The 17,563-nt window shown below is 46.6% G+C and overlaps 1 protein-coding gene across 1 annotated transcript in view; it reads left to right on the top strand.

Annotated features, from left to right (window-relative positions):
• The first annotated feature begins 589 nt into the window (after nucleotides 1-589).
• The window catches only part of DCAF10 (DDB1 and CUL4 associated factor 10), a 44,262-nt gene continuing 27,288 nt past the window's right edge, over nucleotides 590-17,563 (top strand). The window contains exons 1-3 of the mRNA XM_073591282.1: nucleotides 590-1,346; nucleotides 5,937-6,050; nucleotides 10,373-10,570. Of these exons, the coding sequence (XP_073447383.1) occupies nucleotides 730-1,346; nucleotides 5,937-6,050; nucleotides 10,373-10,570 (929 nt within the window). The 5' untranslated portion in view covers nucleotides 590-729. The remainder of the gene's footprint in view (nucleotides 1,347-5,936; nucleotides 6,051-10,372; nucleotides 10,571-17,563) is intronic.

The following is a 17,563-nucleotide window of genomic DNA, read 5'->3' as shown; positions in this document are numbered from 1 at the left end:
TTTATTTGCAAAGTTTTATAACAGAAACTAAGAAAAACATGTTTTTTTTTTTTTTGCAAAATATTTGGTATTTTTTCATTTTGAAAACAAAGACCCAGAGGTGATCAAATACCACCAAAAGAAAGCTCTATTTGTGTGGGGGGAAGATGATATGAATGTAATTTGTTTACAGTGTTGCATGACTGTGCAACTGCCAGTTGAAGTAGCACAGTGCAAAAAAAAAAATAGCCTGGTCGTGAAGGGGGTCAAATCTTCTGGAGGGCAAGTGGTTAACAATTGTAGACCAAAGCTATAGTGGACATTGGCAATCTGGCTCCAATACTGCCACCTGGTGGTTCAACCTATAAGTGCAGACTGGAGTCTTTTCCTTCATAGAAAAGCCACCCGCTTGTTGCTTCCCTGGTAAAGGAAATGAACTCGCACCTAGACATGACCACTTGTCACATAACAGACGGTGCGGTGTCGCCTCTGCATTTCACGTTCCAGGAATCCCGTGTGACAATGGTTCTCTATCGGAGCCCTCATTGGTGTACCTGCTCCCCCTAGCGACCAATCTAATCACTGTGCGGCGCGGACTTGTGACGTTCCGGCCAGAACGTTGTTATCTGAATGAAACGACTAGAGAATTCTACGACTGTCTCCAGCAATGAATAAAATATCACGCCGGGAACGGTGTGGGCGAAACAAGCAAAAAATGAGAGCACGCATGAGTAAAAAAAATTAAAAAAAATGGCACCTTGTCGCCTTGGAGTGACGTCAGCGCATCCCCTCCCCCAGGTAAGCGGTGCGGCGTACGATGTATGTTCGGTGACGTGCGTGTGTCTGCTAGCTCATCAGCCGGCGCCCGTCGTTTCCCATTCAGCCGCGATCGTACTATCGGTGGGGACGACACCCGGGTGTCATGTTCCAGTGCTCTGCTCCTCCACCCAGGCCTCGGCTAAGAGCGGTGAAAGGCTGCCTGGATTCCCCTTCCCCCAGTCTCCGGTGAGCGGAATGAGCGCCACATCAGACAACAGTCCGGAGGAGCGCAAGGAGGACGACGTTGAAGATGGCTCTGCGGAGGAGGAGGAGGAGCCCCCGGCTCAGGTCAGCCAGCTCCCTTCTGTTCCCGCCCCTGAAGAGCCGCACATGGTCTTCCCTGAGACTGAGGGCCAGCCAGTGGGCAATAGGAAGCTCTTCTACTGGCTGAAGGACAGGTGTTTGGGCCGGGGGCTGTGTGTGGATCCAGCACGGGACAATTACAGGACCATGACCAGCTTGTACAGCTCCATCCAGCCGGCGGACTCCATGAACCTCAGCACAAGGACCCATGGGGCTGTGTTCAATCTGGAGTACTCCCCTGATGGGTAAGGGGCAGCACTGCTGCTGATGGGGCTTCATCATGCATTGGGTGCATTCAGACCTTCAGATACCAGATCATACCATCACAGTACACACTTGGGGGTCTATGAAACACTGGCTGTGTGATTATGTCAGTCATTCCCACAGGCGTCACAATCCTGCCAGATCTGTGTGTTGTGTTTATCAGCTCACAGATCTCAGTGTTGTGGTTGGCCACAGCTGATTGGCAGGCATACAGCCAAAAGTATTGGCTGTAACCTGCTGCCAAACTTGTGCATCCAATCACAACACAGGTCAGCAGGGGGCACACGCGTGCATGCCCTAAACCGGTTAGTGTTCTGTGACATACAGGTACAAATACTGTAGCTGCTGACTTTTACTATTAGGGCACTTACCTGTCCAGGGATCCAGTGGTGTCCTCACCTGAGCCAATTTCTGAATCCGCTCTCAAGTGCTGGCGCCGCCATCTTGGCTAAGGGAAACTGGCTTGCGGCTTCACTGCCAGGTTCCTTCTGGGAGTGCGCGAATCACTGTGCGTTTTGTGAATGGGCTGGCTTCTGGGGAAAGGAGGGGGGCGAACTGAGCTAGAAGTAGAAGCGCATATCTGTCAAAACCAGGTACCCCCCCCAAAGAGGTGCCAAATGTGGCAGTGGAGGGGGGGGAGAGAAGTCAGACAAGTGGAGCTTCCTCTTTTATGGTGGAGCACCGCTTTAAGCAGACGTGGTCTATTTTATACAAAGGGGTCTATGTATCAAAATTGTACTGTGTGGTTATGACAATCATTCACACAGACGCCACAAATCTTTACCCTAATTTGTTTATTTCGAAAGATTGTCAGTGGCATATAGTTGTAATAATGTGGCATTTCTCCCGAATACCTCAATCATAAAAATACCACATTATTGCCACTAGAGGGCACTGACATTCACAGGATAGAGAGGTATTAGGGTAAAGATTTGTGGTGTCTGTGTGAATGATTGCCCCCTGCTGACTTGTGTTGTGATTGGATGCAGCACAAGTTTTTCAGCAGGTTACAACCTATGATTTTGGCTGTATACCTGCTGATCAGCAGTGGCCAATCACAGCACTGAGATCTGTGTGCTGGTAAACATGATTAAGGCCTAACCGCTGAAACGTGCTGGCTGTTTTTCACCAGTATCTGAAAGTTTTAATGCATTTTAAGCCAATTTTTGTGGCACTTGCCTTTTCTCTTTTTGAAACACAAGAGACAGATCTGGCAAGCTTTCGTCTTGCTTTGTTACCGTTCAGAAGTGAAAGCAAGGAGAGACGCAGCCAGATGATCAACGAGTAAAAGCAGCACACATACTCTGGTTAGGCACACAGTTAACCCATTGATTGCCCTCCTGATCACTCCTGTCACCCATCCAGTGTCATCAGTACAGTATTATTGCTGATCACTGTATTAGTGTCACTTGCGACATCAGTTAATGTCCCTCCCAGCCAGTGTCAGTTGGCACCAGAGTTCCCACCACACTATCACAGTCACACTTTAATTCGATGATCAGCGCCATTACTAGTATAATGTCTGTACGCATCAGTATCTTGATTATGATCAGAACTATACTAGTGTCCCCAAAAACGCAGTGTTAGCAGGATCAGCCCTGTAGGACAGGAAAGAAGTGAATGGAAATCTCCATAATAGGAAACCGCTACTTTCCTGAAAGTGGGGAAAAAAAAGAATTCTTCTGGAATAGTTTTTCTGATGCAATGCAATATAAAATACATTATACATGCTTTGTCTTTAAAAGGTTTGATTTATTGACGCCTGGGCTTAAAGCGGCCCTTCAGTTATTTTTTAATCTCTTAAATCTTTTGCCCTTGTCGTTTTAACTTTGGATAGTAAAACATTTTTTTTCTGCCAGTAAATACCTTATACAGCCCACTTCCTGTTTCTTGTCTGTTAAAAAGCCTAGGCTTATGACATCATGCACGACTCTCTCTCTTGATCTTGTGAAAGTTTTGCCAGGAAGGGAGTGGGGGGGGGGGGGAATGAGTCATTAGACCCCATTCACACAGGGGCAACACTACTTGCCAGTCGCCTCAGCGAGGCGACCTGCAAACGAATGGCCGGGCGACTTGCAAAACGACTTCTGCATAGAAGTCTATGCAAGTCGCCCCAAGTCGCCCCCGAAGTCGTACAGGAACCTTTTTCTAAGTCGGAGCGACTTGCGTCGCTCCCCTTAGAACGGCTCCATAGTACAGAACGGGAGGCGACTTGTCAGGCGACTAGGTCGCCTGACAAGTCGTCCCTGTGTGAATGGGGTCTAAGGGTCAATGAGAGATGCAGAGCTGGAGATGTGCCTTTGTGTAAATCCAGGAAGTGAACAGGCAGCAGCTTCAGCTGCCCACAGATAAAATGGATGCAGTCAGACTTAGTGGATGGAGATTTCTGCAGTACATATAAAATAATATGCAAAGTGGTTGGAGGGAAGCTTCAGAATGGCAAAGATGTTTTTATTACAAATTATGTTAGCAGACTGCAGTTCCTCTTTAACCACTTCAATACCAGGCACTTTCCCCCCTTCCTGCCCAAGCCAATTTTCCGCTTTTAGCGCTGCCTCTTGCAGTCATGCTACACAGACCCCCAAAAGATTTTTCATTTTGTTCCATGATTGATCACCTCTGGGGGGTTTTGTTTTTTGCTAAACAAATAAAAAAAGACCGAAAATCTTTGAAAAAAAAAAAGTTTTTCTTTGTTTTCGTTATAAAATTTTGTAAATAAGTAAGTTTTCTCCTGCACTGACGGGCATTGATGAGGCTGCATTGATGGACACTGATAGGTGGCACTGATAAGCAGGCACTGGCAGGCATTAGTGATGGGCACTGATTGACATACCTGGTGGGCATCACTGGTGGTCCTGGGGGGGCTGCCCTGATAATCAGAGCAGCCGATCGACTCTCCTCTACTCGCACCTGTCAGATGCGATAGAGGAAAAGCCGATACACAGTCTTTTCTGTTTACACCGTGATCAGCTGTGATTGGACACAGCTGATCAGGTGGTTAAGAGCCTCTGTTAGAGGCTCTTTACCTAGATTGGAGTTGCGGTGTGTCAGACTGACACACCACAACAGCGATCGGCACGCTGCACACCCCCCCCCCCCCCCCCCCCGCAGGCGCGCGCTGGCTGGGAAGTGGTTGTAAAAGCAAAAGGTTTTTTTACCTTCATGCATTCTATGCATGAAGGTAAAAATGCTTGTGTGTGCAGCAGCCCTCCTAAATTTTACTTGAGCCCCATCCCAATCCAGTGATGTGCATGAGAACAGGGACTTTCCTGGGTCTCTTCCTCCCTTATTGGCTGAGACAGCAGAGGAGTCATTGGCTCCCACTACTGTTGATCATAGCCAGTGAGCCAATGAAAATGCAGGGCCGCGCCATGCTCCGTGTGTGAATGGACACACAGAGCAGCGGCTCAGGAAACCCCATAGCAAGCTGCTTGCTCTGGGGGCACTCAGCAGGAGGGAGAAGCCAGGAGCGCCAGCGGAGGACTGAAGAAGTGGTGGATCTTGGCTGCTCTGCACAAAACCATTGCACAGAGCAGGTAAGTATAATGTGTTTGGTATTTAAAAAATAAAGCTGCCATTAACCACTTAAGACCCGGACCATTTGGCTGCCCAAAGACCAGAGCACTTTTTGCGATTCGGCACTGCGTCGCTTTAACTGACAATTGCGCGGTCATGCGACATGCCTCCCAAACAAAATTCACATCCTTTTTTCCCCCCACAAATAGAGCTTTCTTTTGGTAGTATTTGATCACCTCTGCGGTTTTTATTTTTTGCGCTATAAACAAAAAAATAGCGACAATTTTGAAAAAACGCATTATTTTGTATGTTTTGCTATAATAAATATCCCCCAAAAATATATTAAATTTTTTTTCCCTCAGTTTAGGCCGATGCGTATTCTTCTACATATTTTTGGTAAAAAAAAAATTGCAATAAGCGTTTATTTATTGGTTTGCGCAAAAGTAACGTCTACAAAATAGGGGATAGTTTATGGCATTTTCATTAATAATTTTTTTTTTTTTTACTAGTAATGGCGATGATCAGCGATTTTGTTTTTGTTTTTTTTTGTTTATCATGACTGCAACATTATGGCGGACAGATTGGACACTTTTGGCACGTTTTTTTGGACCAATCACATTTATACAGAGATCAGTGCAATTAAAAATGCATTGATTACTGTGTAAATGTGACTGGCAGCGAAGGGGTTACCCACTAGGGGGCAGTGTAGGGGTTAAGTGTGTCCTAGGGAGTGACTCTAACTGTGAGGGGCGTGGCTATGTGTGACACGACACTGATCACCGCTCCCGATTACAGGGATCGGTGATCAGTGTCCTGTCACTAGGCAGAATGGGGAAACGCTTGTTTACATCAGCATTTCCCTGTTCTTCCTCTCCGTGAGACGATCGTGTACATGCCCTTTTGCCGACGTATATCGGCGTGAGCCGGTCGGCAATCGGTTAATATCACTTTTAAGGAGAAAAAAGTTACAATGATGAATATAAGTAGATCTTACACATCTGGATTGCTTGGTTTATGAATTTGCAGCATGTAACCTTTTTAATCTCTCTGTTTAGGTCTGTACTCACAGTGGCTTGTGAACAAACTGAAGTCCTACTTTTTGACCCTGTGTCTTCAAAGCACATAAAAACACTATCAGAGGCACATGAAGACTGTGTAAATAATATCAGGTAAGTTAATTTATTTTTGGGGGATCTTTGTGAATTGGGACATCACCACAACATTAAAAAGATCCTGTCATCAGATAATTTCAACAAAAATTTCCCATAAGATTATACGTGCAAGGCTGTGCACCTGATGTGACCTTTGGGTGCTGAGATATCCAGCACCCCTAATTTTATTCTACTGAAATTAATGTCGCCTATGGTATTTCTCTTATGATGTTATTCTTTGATAACATAAGCAGGCCGTCTTGGTGACCAGAAACCGCGTCACAGCACCTGGGCTTCTGCTTGCCCACTTGCCACCGCCTTCACCAGGTGCAAGCAATTTCTATTGCCTGAAGCCCCAGACATGAAGCGCCGGGCAGCTGCTCCAGCATCCAAAAAAAACTCCAGCTCTGCTGCTTAACTGCAGCAGAGCCATAGTTTCTCTTCCTCTCCGCACACCGTTACACATGTGCACCCTCTGCCCCCTCCCCCATCAGATCCGCCGTGCAGAAAAGGCTCCCCCACATTCCCCTCTCCCTCGGCACAAGTCATTCTGTGTGCACCGTGGCCCACTCCTCCCCGCCAGTTCCTGCGCTCAAACAGGGAGGTGAGCAGAGTCCAGCCCACACAGCATGCCACATAAAAGAACACACACATCAAAAACCCTCAGCCCCAACAACCTCAAGTGTCAAATCCCCACACTCCGAGAGCCCCAAAGGGACACGCAGCCCCTGAAAGCACCCAGTGAGAAAGCCATTCCACCCAGCAGCATACAACAAAAGATTTGGAGGCACACCCTAAACATGCATTTCTAAAGCCGGTACTGCTATAAATTCCAAAATACATATAGAACCAAGGAGAATAGTGCACACATGCAAAAGAAATTACTTTTAAATCTTACAAGGCTACCTAAAAACACCTGGTCTTAATAAGTAAATATGGGGATTTAGTCACACCATATGGCCATACCGTGCTTAAGCCCCCCACTGCGTCAAAGTACCCCATTTTCAGTGGGCTCTACACTATTCATAGAATGAAAGATGATAAATCCCACCCAGCAGCATGCCTGGCTCCAGACCCCTCCATGTGCAAATTCAAGACCTAATATCGTCATTGTCCAAAATAAAGCCCTGTTAGTCAAAAAAAAGCTGGCTCCTAGATTCAAAGCAAATTTGTCAAGCCCAGACATAAGAAAACTAGACAGTCAAAAAAAAAAATGTATTATTTATATTAAAAAAAAAAAATTATAAGTGCATTTAATATATTTGATGTATGCTTTTTACCTTTAAGAGCCCATTGACATCCAAAAGCTCCGATACTGCTGCTGGGTGACATCATCTTGGATGGGATGTCAGAAGCCCCAGCAGACCCAGATCTATCACACAAGTGACACTCTATAGCACTGATGGCCAACCTTGGCACCCCAGATGTTTTTCAACTACATTTCCCGTGATGCTTAACTACACTGTAGAGTGCATGAGCATCATGGGAAATGTAGTTCCAAAACATCTGGGGTGCCAAGATTCACCATCACTGCTCTATAGTGTTCTCATTCAGCAGCTACATAAAAGGTTAAATAGTGAGGTGAAATGAGGGGTGGGGATGCTGGGCCAGCACAGACAGTAATTACACAGTCCCAGAAGAGGGGAGGTATATAACATGCAAGGATAGGGGGGGCTGGGACGTAGTCAGATTTTCTAGCAAGTTCAAAGGTACATTCCCTTTTAATCAGGATTTAATAAGATAAAGCGTTGGGGCGTAATCCTGCAGGTCTTGATTCCCATAAAGATTAAAGTGTTTGTATACCCTTACATATACGCAATGAAGTGACTGGCCTCATTGGATACAAAAAAAGAAACAAATTCTCCTACATATGTTGTACCTGTTTATCTGCAGCAATATAGCCTGTACAGCCTTCTACGACACAGAGATGAAAGGGTATTTCTCAGCAGCTAAAAGCAGGGGACGGGGATCTGACCTCACATACTGCAGCGCTAGAGCACAGGCCTCCCTGAAATCTGATTAAAGGGAAGGGGGACACTTCAAAGGCTCAGAGTAACCTAGAGCTGAGGGATGAGTCATGTAAAGTGTGCTGGAGAGAGGACAGGCCGTCTCCTGGAAAGCTGAAGTGTTGCCTTAATCTTTTAGGAGCGAGTAATGTAGATAGTAGAAGGAAGAGAGATCAGAAAATAACTGGACTTTGGATTTGGTGCTTTGGATTCAGATTAGTACTATAGAGAGAGAATGTTTTCCTTTGTGGAGCTACATCCCTTTCTATGTTTACCTTTGAAGGTATCCTTGACATATTGGTAAGAGATTGTGTCCTTAACTCCTTCGCACCGACAGTACGCAAATATGTGGCCTCTTGGAAGGTGGGCCTTGACGCTGAGCAGCCGCATGTTTGCATACCAGAATGTAAACTCCGTTGTGCTGAGAGCCAGCACAGTGTTCGGCTACTAACAGAAAGCTCCTGCTCGCGATCGGGAGCTTTCTGATCATGTGACCACTGTGAGAACCAATCATGGCAATTACATAATTCCCGCCTTGCGGTATCTCAAACCCCTTAAAGGGCCAGGAGATGCCGATACCGAAGGGGTTAAAGTGGCACTTTAGGACAAAATTGAAAATTCGTGAACAGACAATAATTTTAATACAGAAGAGCCATGCTTTGTCTCTTCTGCATTAAAGCTTCTTACCTGCCTGTCTGCTCATGTACAGTGAGACGCACATGCGCAGCTCACTGTACAAAATCGGCAGTACCGAATCCTACTGAACTCCCGCACATGCGCAGGGGTAAAGTCATCCCAGCCAATGAAAGCTGCTGGCGATCAAGACCTGGAAGCTGGCCGCCCGAAGATGTCAGTGGCCAGGCAGGGAACTTGGGGACTCCACATCGCTGGAGCCAAGGTGAGTAGTTCTGCTGTAAAATGTATCTATACCAAAAAACTAACAATAAAATATAATATTTCAGTTTACCAATCCTTTACTGTGTAGACTTAATTTGTTTTCTTTTTTAACCATGGTTTCCTTGATTTTCACCTGATAATCGAGTCAGTTACACTCTTCCTCTTTTAAGATGTCTCCACTCTATAAAGGAGAAACAGATCCACCCATACACAGCAGCGTTTTAAAGCTGTGGAGAGAGTGGTATTAGATAGACTAGTAGATTTAAAGGCAAATATCTTTTTTATTGATGTTTTAAAAAAGACAGAAGTATCAAACAGAAATTAGTAAGAAAACATAGCCACATAAACATGTATGAAAATGAGGCCTCGAGGGCAAAAGTACAATAGGTGGGTACACTTAGATAATACACATCAAGCATTATATAAAGTATGAGACAAAACAATATATAGTTGGACTAGTAGATTTAGAAAAACTTTACATAAGTGACTAACAAATTAAAAGCTGAACTCCAGCTAACACTTTTTAGCTGTTATAGAAGCCATTTTTCCTTTTGGGATAAGGGTTTTGCATAAATGCATAAGTTGATCATTGTAAGTACCCTTGTCAGTCTTAAAGTGGAGTTCCACCCATCAGATTCCTCCCCCCCCTCCGGTGACACAGTTGGCACCTTTCAGGGGGGAGGGGGGTACAGATACCTGTATATTACAGGTATCTGTACCCACTTCCGGCATAGATAGCCGCAGAATCTGCGGTTATTTACGCCACTTCCTGCTCCCTCCCTGCTGGGAAACACACGGGTCCCAGAGACAGCAGGGACCATCCGTATTGCGCTGCGCGACTCGCGCATGCGCAGTAGAGAACCAGGAAGTGAAGCCGCACGGCTTCACTTCCTGATTCCCTTACCGAAGATGGAGGCGGCAGCACCCGAGGACGGAGAGACAGTTCGGCCTCGGGTGCGGACATCGCGGGCGCCCTGGACAGGTAAGTGTTCATGTTTTAAAAGTCAGCAGCTGCAGTATTTGTAGCTGCTGACTTTAAAAAAAAAAATTTTCGGCGGAGCTCCGCTTTAAATGAATCGTCTCAACTGCCACTTTTGCTGGACAGCTTGGTCTGTTAAAAGAAGTTGAAAAATAAGACTTACGAATCACTGGGTGAAAAAAAAAAAAGTTAAAGAAAACTAATGCAAAAAAGAAAACAAATGCAGCCACCATATCGAAGAATTGGTAAGCTGCAATATAAAACATTTTTTGATAAACTTTAAGATTGACATTCTTCTAGCTTATACTTTGTTTAGTAAGTCCAGTGACCACACTAGAGTCTACACCTCAGATGTGCTCTCCTGGAACAATCTTTGGAAAGAATGATTTGGCAAGTGTAACTTTTTTTTTTTTTTTTTTTTTTTTCTTTTTCTTTTTCTTTTTCTTTTTTTTATTCAGATTTCTTGACAACAGGTTGTTTGCAACCTGCTCCGATGATACAACAATAGCATTGTGGGACCTAAGAAAGCTGAACAATAAGGTGTGCACACTACATGGACATACCAGCTGGGTGAAGAACATAGAATATGACACACATACAAGGCTTTTGGTGACTTCTGGGTTTGATGGCAATGTGATCATTTGGGACACTAATAGGTAAATGTTTTTTTTACTTTTATTATAGCCTTAAAGCAACCCTGTCAAGGAGTTAAAAAATGCCAACAGCATCTGTAGCAGACCTTCCAGCTCTGATCCTATCTCTTACATCTAGATGTGTAGAGGAGTGTGCTCCCTGCAAGCTGTTGTGGTTCCTCCCAAGGACCTCTACATCACTACTGTACCCAAGGGGTCAGCAGAAGGAGCCACAGCAGCCAGCAGGGAGATCCACTATTCAAAGCACCGAATAGGATAGGCATTGGGTGCTCAGTTACAGAGCAAAGTCTCAGCAAATGGGCCACCAGACAGGAAAGTATAAAATTGTTTTCTTCACAGGTAGTGCTGTTTCTATTTTTTTTTTTTTTTTTTTTATTTCATGACATGGTCACTTCAGATTTATGATTGGTATTTAAACCCGTGTAGCTGGCTTCTGCCAGCACCTGGAATTGTGAACAAAATGCAGAGGGTGACGAAACTTCAGATTTTACTTGCAAGACAATACTATGAGATAGATTGCCTATCAAAATTAATGAAAGGGAGTTAGTGAAGGGCACCCTTTTACCCTGCCAAACTGATTAACTTTGACCTTTCAGAAATTTTACAAGTCTGCATGAATACATTCTTGAAATGTTATAATATTAAGCAACAGTAGAATTTTTCAGAAAAGCTTCACCTTTTTATCACTAAAATCAGCACTTGAACTCCAGTTCAGTGACTTTGCCTCGGCTGAGATGATATTAACCTGCCTCAGGCAGAAGGGAGCCTTTGCTATGTCACCTCTCCCCTAGTTTGATGTAAAGAGGCTGAAGCATGGTGCTGACCCTGTCAGACATTTGTGACTACACCCAAGAATTGCACATGTACCAGAATTGACTGTGTGATCTCTGAGCCAGCATCTCAACTTGCAAAGTAGCAAGACATTATCAGGGGGAGTATTGTAATCTCTGTGGGAGGTAATAAATATCTGGAAGTGTTACACTTGCCCGTTACATAAAAGTATATAAGAGGCTAGGTCCAGTTTGTGTGAATTTAGAATGTGGCAACATGAGACCAGAATTCTGCCTGCCCTTTCCCAATTCCTTTAACTCCCTATTGCTAGGGAGTTGAGAATAGCAGACATTGCATCACTAGTGGAACCTGGAAGAAGACCAGAGTGAAGATGGTGGTGTCAGACAACTCTGATGTCATCACTTTAGGAGGACAAACAAGCAGGCGTGTCTGTCATATTGTGTGGTTTTGCTGTACATACTTGTATATTACAAAAACAGCCTTGGGGACAACAATATCGCTTTAGTGCAGTGGTTATCAACCCTGTCCTCTGGGCCCACTAACAGGCCAGGTTTTATGTATTACCTTGCAGACTAGAATACTGCAATCACTGAGCAGCAAATGATATCACCTGTGATGTTTTTCAGTTATCTTGCAAACCTGGCCTGTTAGTGGGCCCTGAGGACAGGGTTGATGACCACTGCTTTAGTGGATCTAGTTACAAAATATTGACTACAGTTAGTGACTCCAGACAACAAGTAAATTTCACCAGTGACCTGCTAAATATTATGCAAAAAAATATTACCACTGTGTCAAAGTCAGAATATCACATTTTAATTTGCAAGCAATTTGGGAGGGTGCTGAAAAGTGATGTAATGCCTTTCCAGGGACATTCACAAGAAGGCATTTTGACCAGATCAATGGCAACACGGCAGTTTCAAACAGCCATGTGGTCTGTTACACTACAGCTACGCCCAACTAATAAATCAGAACCTTGGACAGGTGGGCTGTCTTCCCTGTATACATTTTAAGGCTTAAAGAGTTATGGGGCGTACACACGGTTGTACTTTTCGACCGGACTGGTCTGACGGATGCCGACGGACCAAATCCGGCGGACAATCCGATCGTGTGTGAGCTTCACCGGACTTTTCCAGTCGCAAATCTGAAGGACTTTATATTTGGAACAGGCTTCAAATCTTTACGTCGTAACTCCGCCGGACCCAGAAATCCGCTCCTCTGTATGCTAGTCCGACGGACAAAAAATGACGCTAGGGCAGCTATTGGCTACTGGCTATCAACTTCCTTATTTTAGTCCGGTGTACGTCATCACGTATGAATCCGTCGGACTTTGGTGTGATTGTGTGTAGGCAAGTCCGTTCGTTAGAAAGTCCGTCGAAAGTCCGCTGGAAATTCTGTCGAACCAGTCCGGTCGAAAAGTCCACCCGTGTGTACGCAGCATTAGTTCACCTTTACCAAAAATATCTATGCAGCAAAGGGACACCTGTAAATAAAATAAATCCTGCAGCATTGACCAAAGCTAATAATGCCCTTGCTATAGGTGTAGGCCATTAACATGCCTCCCAAAGCCTGGCTAATAAACTTCCAGAAAAGGCATCATCCCATTCTGCCTTGTTGCTACGAGTTAGCCGATTTATACCCCCTTGCACTCACTCTCTATCACCTGTCGCAGTAGCATTGAGCTCAGAAATGCTGCAATGGAGAAGATAGTGGACCAAATCATAATGGGAGTGCTGATTGCCACTTTAAACAAGCTGCTAGTAGGCTTCAGCACTACTTGAAGCTTGTTTGAAGCCTTCTAGCAGTTTGTTTAAAGTGGCAATCGGCACTCCCATGAAGATCTGTGCATAACATTTCTAAACAGGAGCTGAAGGGTGCTTTTAAAGGCTTACAGAAAGATGCTCAAAGCTTGCCAAAGCTTTGTAAAAGCTTGCTGTTCATACTGCTCATATACAAGCTGAAGCCTGTGTAAAGCTGCCTAACAGCTGGGAGTGTTATAGCAATGTCCTACCAACAAGGCAAGATGGAATGAAACCATCTCTGGGAGATTTCCAGCCAGGCTTCAGGAGATGCATAAATGGCCTACATTTATAGCAGAGGAAACTTTATTCAAAGCTGCTCAGGTTTTTTTTTTTTTTTTTTTTTTTTTATCTACAGGCACCACACACCTGCATAGGCAGTAAAGGTGATACTTCAAATAGAGTTTAGCAGACTTAGCTGCACATCGGCTTATACAGTGGGGCAAAAAAGTATTTAGTCAGCCACCAATTGTGCAAGTTCTCCCACTTAAAAAGATGAGAGAGGCCTGTAATTGTCATCATAGGTATACCTCAACTATAGGAGACAAAATGTGGAAACAAATCCAGACAATCACATTGTCTGATTTTTGAAAGAATTTATTTGCAAATTATGGTGGAAAATAAGTATTTGGTCACCTACAAATTAAACAAGCTTTCTGGCTCTCACAGACCTGTATCTTCTTCTTTAAGAGGCTCCTCTGTCCTCCACTCATTACCTGTATTAATGGCACCTGTTTGAGCTTGTTATCAGTATAAAAGACACCTGTCCACAACCTCAAATGCCGCGTACACACGAGCGGACTTTCTATCCTACTTGGTCTGGCACACTTTCCGACGGACTTTGTCCGCCAGGTGCGCCGGACTTTAAAACGGACGGACTTGCCCACACACGCCGGGACTTTCCGGCGGGCTAAGTCCGCCCGTCTTTCCGACGGACTTTCGCCGGAGTTCCGGCGGACTTTCAGAATGAACGGACTTGCCCACACACGGACAAGTCCGTTCATTTTGAACGTGACTCAGGTGCGACGGGACTAGAAAAGGATGTCAATCTTGCCGCTTTTATCGGCGAGATTGACACCTTACTAGCCCCGTCGCGGGGCATACCAGGCCCTTAGGTCTGGTATGGATTATAAAGGGGAACCCCGCTACGCCGAAAAAACGGCGTGGGGTCCCCCTAAAATCCATACCAGACCCCGATCCGAGCACGCAGCCTGGCCGGTCAGGAAAGGGGGTGGGGACGAGCGAGCGCCCCCCCCCCCTCCTGAACCGTACCAGGCCGCATGCCCTCAACATGGGGGGTGGGTGCTTTGGGGGAGGGGGGCGCCCGCGGGGCCCCCCCCACCCCAAAGCACCTTGTCCCCATGTTGATGAGGACAAGGGCCTCTTCCCGACAACCCTGGCCGTTGGTTGTCGGGGTCTGCGGGCGGGGGCTTATCGGAATCTGGGAGCCCCCTTTAATAAGGGGGCCCCCAGATCCCGGCCCCCCACCCTATGTAAATGAGTATGGGGTACATGGTACCCCTACCCATTTACCTAGGAAAAAAGTGTAAGTAATAAAACACACTACACAGGTTTTTAAAATATTTTATTAAACAGCTCCGGGGGGGGGGGATCTTCCTCCGGCTTCGGGGGTCTTCTTCCGGCTTCGGGGGTCCCTCCGCTTCATCTTCTCCCGGCGTCCGGTTGGTTCTTCTCCCGGTGTTCCAGTTCTTCGGCCGGCTCCTCTGCTGTCTTCAGGTAGCTCTCTTGCCAGCAGAGGTCCGGACTTCTGGGCTTCTGGGCTTCTGGGCTTCTTCTCTTCTCTTCTCCAGATGTTGACACGACGCTCTCTCCGGCTGGACTGCTCTCCGAGGGCTGCGTTGTGACTTATATAGGCGGAGACCCCGCCCCCTTTTGATGTCACAGTCCCTGGGCATGCTGGGACTGTGACGTTTTAGGGGGCGTGGTCAACATCACCCAGTGACCACGCCCCCTAAAACGTCACAGTCCCAGCATGCCCAGGGACTGTGACATCAAAAGGGGGCGGGGTCTCCACCTATATAAGTCACAACGCAGCCCTCGGAGAGCAGTCCAGCAGGAGAGAGCGTCGTGTCAACATCTGGGGAAGAGAAGCCCAGAAGCCCAGAAGTCCGGACCTCTGCTGGCAAGAGAGCTACTTGAAGACAGCAGAGGAGCCGGCCGAAGAACAGGAACACCGGGAGAAGAGAGCGGAGAAGAACCAACCGGACGCCGGGAGAAGATGAAGCGGAGGGACCCCCGAAGCCGGAAGAAGACCCCCGAAGCCGGAGGAAGATCCCCCCCCCCGGAGCTGTTTAATAAAATATTTTAAAAACCTGTGTAGTGTGTTTTATTACTTACACTTTTTTCCTAGGTAAATGGGTAGGGGTACCATGTACCCCATACTCATTTACATAGGGTGGGGGGCCGGGATCTGGGGGCCCCCTTATTAAAGGGGGCTCCCAGATTCCGATAAGCCCCCGCCCGCAGACCCCGACAACCAACGGCCAGGGTTGTCGGGAAGAGGCCCTTGTCCTCATCAACATGGGGACAAGGTGCTTTGGGGGGGGGGGGGGGGCGCAGGGCGCCCCCCTCCCCCAAAGCACCCACCCCCCATGTTGAGGGCATGCGGCCTGGTACGGTTCAGGAGGGGGGGGGGGCGCTCGCTCGTCCCCACCCCCTTTCCTGACCGGCCAGGCTGCGTGCTCGGATCGGGGTCTGGTATGGATTTTAGGGGGACCCCACGCCGTTTTTTCGGCGTAGCGGGGTTCCCCTTTATAATCCATGCCAGACCTAAGGGCCTGGTATGCCCCGCGCTCGCCGCAATAGGAAGATTTGTTTTTCCTATTGCAGCGAGCGCGAAATGCAATACCATCCCCTCGTGTCGCATTTGGTCCGTCGGACCAGCCTACACACGAGCGGGCTTTCTGTCGGACCAGCACACACACGAGCGGACTTTCCGCCCGAAACTGAGTCCGACGGAAAGATTTGAAACTTTCTTCAAATCTAGGTCCGGCGGGCTTTTGGGAAGAAGTCCGCCGGAAAAGTCCGCCGCCGCCCACACACGGGCGGATTGTCCGGCACACTCTGGTCCGCCGGACCAAGTATGCCGGAAAGTCCGACCGTGTGTACGCGGCATAACAGTCACACTCCAAACTCTACTATGGTGAAGACCAAAGAGCTGTCGAAGGACACCAGAAACAAAATTGTAGACATGCACCAGGCTGGGAAGACTGAATCTGCAATAGGCAAGCAGCTTGGTGTGAAGAAATCAACTGTGGGAGCAATAATTAGAAAATGGAAGACATACAAGACCACTGATAATCTCCCTCAATCTGGGGCTCCACGCAAGATCTCACCCTGTGGGGTCAAAATGATCACAAGAACGGTGAGCAAAAATCCCAGAACCACACGGGGGGACCTAGTGAATGACCTGCAGAGAGCTGGGACCAATGTAACAAAGGCAACGATCAGTAACACACTACGCCGCCAGAGACTCAGATCCTGCAGTGTCAGACGTGTCCCCCTGCTTAAGCCAGTACATGTCCGGGCTCGTCTGAGGTTTGCTAGAGAGCATTTGGATGATCCAGAAGAAGATTGGGAGAATGTCATATGGTCAGATGAAACCAAAAAGTAGAACTGTTTGGTAGAAACACAACGTGTCGTGTTTGGAGGAGAGAGAATGCTGAGTTGCAACCAAAGAACAGCACTGTGAAGCATGGGGGTGGCAACATCATGCTTTGGGGCTGTTCCTCTGCAAAGGGAACAGGACGACCGATCCGTGTACATGAAAGAATGAATGGGGCCATGTATCGTGAGATTTTGAGTGCAAACCTCCTCCCATCAGCAAGGGCATTGAAGATGAAACGTGGCTGGGTCTTTCAGCATGACAATGATCCCAAACACACCGCCCGGGCAATGAAGGAGTGGCTTCGTAAGAAGCATTTCAAGGTCCTGGAGTGGCCTAGCCAGTCTCCAGATCTCAACCCCATAGAAAACCTTTGGAGGGAGTTGAAAGTCCCTGTTGCCCAGCGACAGCCCCAAAACATCACTGCTCTGGAGGAGATCTGCATGGAGGAATGGGCCAACATACCAGCAACAGTGTGTGACAACCTTGTGAAGACTTACAGAAAACGTTTGACCTCTGTCATTGCCAACAAAGGATATATAACAAGGTATTGAGATGAACTTTTGATATTGACCAAATACTTATTTTCCACCATAATTTGCAAATAAATTCTTTCAAAAATCAGACAATGTGCCTGGATTTGTTTCCACATTTTGTATCTCATAGTTGAGGTATACCTATGATGACAATTACAGGCCTCTCTCATCTTTTTAAGTGGGAGAACTTGCACAATTGGTGGCTGACTAAATACTTTTTTTCCCCACTGTATATCTTAAAGGTTTC

This window comes from Aquarana catesbeiana, linkage group LG01 (assembly GCF_042186555.1).
Source record: "Aquarana catesbeiana isolate 2022-GZ linkage group LG01, ASM4218655v1, whole genome shotgun sequence".
NCBI lineage: Eukaryota > Metazoa > Chordata > Amphibia > Anura > Ranidae > Aquarana > Aquarana catesbeiana.
Note: the sequence above shows the minus strand (reverse complement) of the source record. Positions and strands in the feature narration are given on the sequence as shown.